Here is a 7107-nt window from a genome sequence, read left to right on the forward strand (position 1 = left end):
GCTTACAGGTAGAGACGTTTGTTCATCAGGTGGATATTCTGTATTTGTTTGCTTATGTGTTGCAGGTTGTTGTTTGCTGTCTTATGTGTTGTGCTGCATTGTTTCCATGATGCTGTGGTCAAGGCCCAGTGGCCTGCTGAAGGATATTTAGATTTCGAACCTTCTTTACATCTCTGCTTGGCCTGATTTCCTTCACTTTCTCCCCACTAACAGAGCGTAAGGTCCCTCCAAACTTCACCAAGAGGCCTTCTGAGTCCATGATGGATTCAGTCGGCAAGACAGTAAAGATGGAGGGCCGGGTGTCTGGCTCGCAGCCTCTGACCGTCACCTGGTTCAAGGACAACAACCAGATCTCCGCCTCCGACAAATATGAGGTCAGCTTCAAGAACAACTTGGCCATGCTGAGCGTCAGAGACTCCGCCCCCTCTGACAGCGGTTTGTACACCTGTGAGGCCTCCAACGAAGCTGGCAAAGCTTCATGCCGGGTTTCTCTCAGCGTCTCAGGTACGAGTGTGTTGTTTTGTCTCCATTAATCCTTTATCTGAAAGCAGTTCTTTTGAACCTTCACGACCCAATCAGCTGGATTTAATGTTGTCTGTCTTAGTGCAGTTGGTCCATTTTAAATCTTCTGGGTCTCTGGATTTGGATCGAAGCCACCAGTAACTGAGGCTACGTCCACAAAGATACTTGGAAACAAGTTAATAAAACCAATCTCCATCCATATTAACATGCCTGTGGGTCATTTCATGTACATACCATAAAATGAACTCAGAACACCTGGTTCTGAATCTGCAGAACCTTTATCTACTGACCACAGTTCTACCTTCAGACTGTGAATGTTCCAGAGTTCCAGGTCCTTGAAGTCCTCAGAGGAGGGTCCAGATTGATCACTTTAATGGACTTTTTCCATCATTTCTGAGCCTCAGAACTTCATCAGTACAGCAGATAGACACATGACATTTAGGAGGAAGAACACATCTGGGTTCTGCTAGAACCTGACACCAGATCAGTTCTACATCCATCCAGGTGTCTCAGTCTGAACACTGGACCTGGATCTTGAGCAGCAGTTTAATGTCTACGACACTGAGTCACAGAAACAAGCATCAGCTCACTGTGGCCTCTTTCCCTCCACTTCTTCAGAATCTGGCCAGGCTCCTAAATTTGACGTTCCTCTGGAGCCGATGACGGTGAGCGAAGGGGAGAAGCTGAGCCTTAAATGCCACGTCGGCGGCTCTCCTCCCCTGAACATCCAGTGGATGAAGGACAGGAGGGAGCTGAAGTCCAGCGGAAACACCAGAATCACGTTTGTTGGTGGAACGGCATGTCTGGAGGTCAGCCCGGTCTCGAAGACTGATGCCGGAGATTACCTCTGCAAGGCTAGCAACGCCAACGGCAGTGACTTCTGCAAGTCCAGGGTCACCGTGACAGGTAAGTCATCAGTTTGTGGTGCTTTTCAACCATCTGTAACGGTCTTCCACTCTATCAGTCAATCGGTGCTGCAGTTTGGTTGGTTTTCAACCAGCTGATGTCATCCCTTCATCACACTAATAAAACAGAAGAACCGATGCTGAAGTGAGCCTTACATTCACCACCATGATATTTTTGCAGACAAAGGAGCCAAGACCGCCACCGCCGAGGCTGCTGCCCCAGCTGCAGCCGCTCCGGTCAAAAGGCTCGACAACCTGTTCTTCATCGAGGAACCCAAGAACGTTTCTGTCACAGAAAGTAAGGACTTCTGACTGTTTCTCACCTTTACATCAACACTGTAAAGTTTCATGTGACATTCCATCCATCCATCCATCCATCCATCCATCCATCCATCCATCCATCCATCCATGGGAACTGGCGACCTTCTTGGTGCGAGGCAACGGTGCCAACCACCGATCCACCATGCAGCCCCGTGACACTGCATGTTTCATTTATTTTGCAGAGGGCACCGCAACCTTCATCGCCAAGATCGGGGGCGACCCGATCCCCAGTGTGAAGTGGATGAAGGGCAAGTGGAGGCAGATCACCCCCGGTGGTCGTATCTCCATCGAGCACAAGGGCCAGGACGCCAAGATGGAGATCAGAGAGGTGACCAAGTCCGACGCTGGACTCTACAGGTGTGTTGCCACCAACAAACACGGTGAGATCGAGTGCGGTGCTGAGATCGAGGTCAGCAAAAAGGAGGAGGCCGAAGGACTCGGAGACCTAAGGACCAGGCTGAAGAAGTAAGACTGTGCTGGATCATACTGTTTTTATGTACAATTGTTTTTCTGTGTCATACCAAGTAGGCGCCATCCTGGAGGGACCAGGGAACATCTCTGGTTCTGCTGAGCAGAGGAAAACCATGTCTGATGATGTGTTTGATGTCTGTCAGAACTCCGTCCAAGCAGAAGAGTCCCAAAAAGGATGAGGATGTCGATATTGTGGACTTGCTCAGAGGTCACGACCCCAAAGACTACGAGAGGATCCTTCGAGAACACAACATTCACGACTACCGAGCCATCCTGCAGGCCGTCGAGTTCCTGAAGAGGGAGAAGGAGATGGAGACCGGACGGCCGGTAAGACCAACACTTAACCTGGTGACAGGACTTCAGTGGGAAATGAAATGAATGTGTTTTTATTGGACCGTCTTTGGTCACCTGCAGATCAGTTTTGTGTTTGTAATATCTTTAAAGAGTTTCCGAAGGTTGTATTGAATTTGTGGAAGGTGTGTTCCATTTACACATTTGCACACTGGTGGATAAATCTGTGTATTGGATGCTGTAACAGTCACGTGTTCTGCTGCAGGAGGTGGAACATGGAGGTCGGGTTGAAGAGGAGGACATGGTCCGGCTCATCCAGCAGCTGGAGGGTCGCGTCGGCACAGAGGTAACGATTTCCTCAGACTGATGAATTCAAACAGCCCACCTGACAGCTGCATGTTGCACCAGCGGACATGGAAAATAGGGATGTGAATGATTATCAGTTAATCGATCAGCATGCAGGGCTCCAGCTGATTCCGTGTTCGGTTACAGAGCCTTTTAAATCTTTCTGTGAGAAAAATGTTTACTGCAAGTATGAATAGTAACACTGGTTAGCTGAATGCACACAATTCAGTTTTTGTGCTGTAGATGGTAAACCACTCACTCACTGATTCATTGTTGTTGATAACTGACCACATTATGAACACGTGCTTTGATGAAGAAAGTCGTCTGCTTGCTGCCTGAAGCCTCTCAGGCTCCAGACAGCCATGTATGGGGAAATGTTTAACAGGATTGTTGGTCCTCAGCCCGTCTCGGTGCTGGAGGACATCACCGACCAGACGGCCTCTGAGACCGAGAGCGCCACCTTTGAGTGCCAGATCAGGATCAACTACCCGGAGATCGCTCTGACGTGGTACAAGGGAACGCAGAAACTGGACAACAGCGACAAGTACGACATCAGCAGCGTCGGCGACCGCCATTACCTGAAGATCAAGAACTGCCAGACCAAAGACCAGGGAAACTACCGCGTGGTCTGCGGTCCTCACATCTCCAACGCCAAGCTGACCGTTACAGGTAAGAGGCCGAGCGCCGAACTTGGTGTCTCGTCTGCCGGACTCGTGTCTGTACGTGTCCTCGTGTCCGACTCCTTTATGTGGTTGTCAGGAGCTGCCTCCGGGGCAGGTAAGCCTCACCACCCAGACGGACGCCTCACTGACCTCTTTGAACCTGCTGGTTCTTGTCCTGCTCTCCTTTTTGTGTTCTGTGTTTCTCTTCTGTGTTTCTCTTACGTTTTCTTTAATGTTAACTATAACGACCACAAACACGTGAATATCAGGGTCAGATCAGAACAGTCGTTGTAAGCTAACATGAGTCGGACGCTGACTGTGACTGTCTGGTTTTAGCCGAACAAATTCAGTTCACTAAATCCATCCGAAGCATCGAGGTCAACGAACGCCACTGCGCCACCTTCGAGTGCGAGTTGTCCTTCGACAACGCCATCGTCTCATGGTACAAAGGCTCGTGGGAGCTTAAAGAAAGCCCAAAATATAACTTCAGGACCGAAGGCCGCCGGCACTTTATGACGATCCGCAACGTAGCTGCAGAAGACGAAGGTTTGTGAACCTCTGGAGACGTTTCTAACTGATTCTAACCTCTCAGAGCTCTCTGTGTTTTCAATTACTCAAGAAAAAAACACTTAGAGATGGACAATCAAAGGCATTTTGCATTATGTGAATATTAACAACCGGTTCTGTGCTGCACAGCAAAAGAATTTTATTGACTCAACAAACACCAGCAGGTAGCTGAAGATGTTTAAAAACGCTTACATGTTAAAAAATTAGTTTTGGGGCACCGGATAGCTCAGCAGGTTGGGCGGGCGACCCACGATCAGGACTGTAGTCCCCGACGCAGAGGTCGTGGGTTCGGGTCCGGCCCATTTACTGCAGGGAGCTCTTCTCCCATATTTCCACTGTCAGCTATAGTAAAGGCTAAAAAGGCCAAACAACCAAATCAAATGTGCAGAAAAACCAAACCACACGGAGAGACAGAGGACAAACTCACTGGTTGATCTTAGTGGATGTTAACAACCATCTCTGATGAGTTCCACCAGCAGAACAGAGTCACAGCGTTCCACAGTTACAGTCGTACTGAGACGTTTTCTCGTTGTTACGATTTTCTAAGAAGACAGCGACAGCATCAAACCGCTCATCTGGTTGTGAAGCTGATGTTTACTGAGACTTTCTGACTTCGTCTCAAGAATGCAAGAAAATCAATAGAACGTCTGAATAATCTCAAAAAATAGGATCATCTGTAGAACAAGAGTTTCACAAGCGTCTAGAAATGACTGAAAATCAGTAAATGAACAAAAGTCACAGAATTTTAACTTAAAAAAAAAAAGAATATTTTTAACATGTTTTTGGAAACTGATCAAATAAAATCTGAAGTTTTTTGTCATAAAGTCACGAGATTCTTACAAACCTTCAAACAAATGTTCTGTTTTGATGTGGTTCTGGTTCTGGTTCTGGCTCACTGAGTCCAGTTCTACTGAAGCTGTTGTCGGATATAAACTGAACCTGCTTCTATCTGTTCAGTTCAATTCCATTTAATCTATAGAACCAGTTCCGAGCACACATCGTGTCATAGCCGAGAACCAACAGGTTCCCTTTGGATCAGCAGCAGTCGGTGTCAGTGGGAAGGAACCAGAGAAACAAACCCGTTCTGAGCCTCATGTTCATCTGCTCACTCAATAACACATCCTCCATCGTTAGCATGTTAGCGGTTAGCCTCCAGGCCACGCTGGTCTGAACTAAACCCTCATGCTGTCTCCACCGGCAGGCGTTTACTCGGTGATCGCTCGTCTGGAGCCGATGGGAGAAGCTCGAAGCAGCGCCGAGCTTTACCTGTCGGGCAAAGGTGTGTAGCTGTCAGTCAGCAGGTACAGACGCTCCTGTCAGTCGGCTGCTATAACACCTGTCCACCTTGTTCTTTCAGAGATTGGGTTAGCAGGGGTTCCTCAGGGTGAGTACTTCATCTGAACCTCAGCAAGTCAGTGACGGTAAAACTGAGCAGCTCTGAATCAGGGTTTCACTGAGTCCAGTGTTAAAACCAGGTTTTTAACAAACTGGTGACTGAAATCGAAGAGATGTGAAGTTTTACTGTCACAACAAAAGTCTTAAATAATTTGGAAGTTAATTGAAGTATCTGTGGCCGACCCTTCAGACGTCCCTGATTCGTCGGTTCTTGTCCCAGAAGCAGCGTCTCTGGTGGTGTGCTCAGGTGAGTCTGGGACAGTTTGAGCCTAAATCACCTGAATAATCTCCACCGCTGCTCCAGCACTCACACGTCTGTTCTTCTGCCAAAAGATTCCTCCGAGTTTTATCACTACGAGGAGAGAACTCAAGTCGAAGGTACAAAACTTACCCGGCCGTCGCACTAACCGGCGTCTGAGTTTGATTCAGTGGTTTTCTGTATTTCATCGACATTAAACATGAAATCATCTTCATCGAACTTTAACCGTCATCACCAATAACCGTGTGATCATTTTATTTCATCTTCTCACCTCGTAACTCAGACATCACCTCAACGCCAGCACTGTTCTGCAGGTGTAACCTGCACAGAAGCAGGTGTACAGACGAGGATTAGGATGAACATCTGCATTATTAGACTGAAGAGTTTCAGGTTTAAACTCTTCAGGATCACATTCTGACTTCACTTTTTCTGGCAAAAAGGTCAAATTCTTGTTTATGATAATAAAGTTAGCATTGGATTCTGACATTTTAAATTGGATTTATTTTTAAATCAAAGTCGAGACACAGTTGGTCAGATTTTTAACTGGACCAGCTGGTTCCTCCCAATAGGACCGTTAGTTTCTATATTAAATCTGACTGTGAGGCGTTTTCTCACTTCCAGATCAGACATGAGGCAGAAATAAAACTGGAAAAGTTTAGTAAAAGAAAACTGCTAAAGAGGAACAGAAAGAAATATCCCAGAATGCTCATCCATTCATACGCACGTCTCTTCAAAGGTGTTTTTAAATGATTATTTTTTTAATGAAATGAAAGGAATATCCTAAAATATTATCAAAAGTCATAAAAATGTTTTTAAAAAGTTTGTTTTTTAATTAATCAATTTTTAAAAGGGAGATAAAAATAACTTTCTGAAAAGATTTTTTTTATTCCAAACATTTTTATTGTAAACTGTTATATTATTAATATATGTATATATAAATATATTAACCAACAGATATATGCAAATGAAGTATTATATATATATGTCTAGATATGCATTAACTTCTGTACATGTGACAGTGTCATGAACACAGAGAAAAGACACGATGGAAGTAAAACACGTCCGAGTCTCGTCTTAACATGAAACTACTGAACTCAAAGTGAAACTCTGAGTGAAGTCAGAACTCAGGCCTAACCCTCTCAGGTCTGAGCTTCGTTAGTGGACTGATGCTCGTCTTTTAATCCTCGTCTGAGCTCTGCAGCGACTCCATCTGACTGATTGTCTTCTGAATCCGTAGCTTTTCAAAGAGTCACAGTTGAAGAGGAAACAGTTTCAGTTCGGTTCTCCTCCGTCACAGGTACCGACCCGTCATCAACACCTCCTCGCTCTGTCTCACCTGTTTCTGTCTCACCTGTACTGGTTCACCTGT

General features: G+C 46.0%; 1 protein-coding gene across 26 annotated transcripts in view; it reads left to right on the forward strand.

Annotated features, from left to right (window-relative positions):
• Positions 1–7107, forward strand: part of ttn.1 (titin, tandem duplicate 1) — a 180360-nt gene that overhangs the window by 53918 nt on the left and 119335 nt on the right. For 24 of the 26 annotated variants that reach the window (XM_008297739.1, XM_008297748.1, XM_008297756.1 and 21 more), the window contains 13 exons: positions 214–504; positions 1141–1428; positions 1609–1725; positions 1931–2213; positions 2363–2546; positions 2776–2856; positions 3257–3524; positions 3854–4063; positions 5286–5363; positions 5442–5468; positions 5670–5726; positions 5813–5857; positions 6976–7035. In XM_008297739.1, coding sequence (XP_008295961.1) covers positions 214–504; positions 1141–1428; positions 1609–1725; positions 1931–2213; positions 2363–2546; positions 2776–2856; positions 3257–3524; positions 3854–4063; positions 5286–5363; positions 5442–5468; positions 5670–5726; positions 5813–5857; positions 6976–7035 — 1989 coding nt within the window. The remainder of the gene's footprint in view (positions 1–213; positions 505–1140; positions 1429–1608; positions 1726–1930; positions 2214–2362; positions 2547–2775; positions 2857–3256; positions 3525–3853; positions 4064–5285; positions 5364–5441; positions 5469–5669; positions 5727–5812; positions 5858–6975; positions 7036–7107) is intronic. The other 2 variants (XM_008297743.1, XM_008297749.1) reach the window with 2 other exon arrangements.

The sequence above is a fragment of the Stegastes partitus genome, unplaced genomic scaffold, assembly GCF_000690725.1.
Source record: "Stegastes partitus isolate 25-593 unplaced genomic scaffold, Stegastes_partitus-1.0.2 Scaffold1244, whole genome shotgun sequence".
Classification (NCBI taxonomy): Eukaryota; Metazoa; Chordata; class Actinopteri; family Pomacentridae; genus Stegastes; species Stegastes partitus.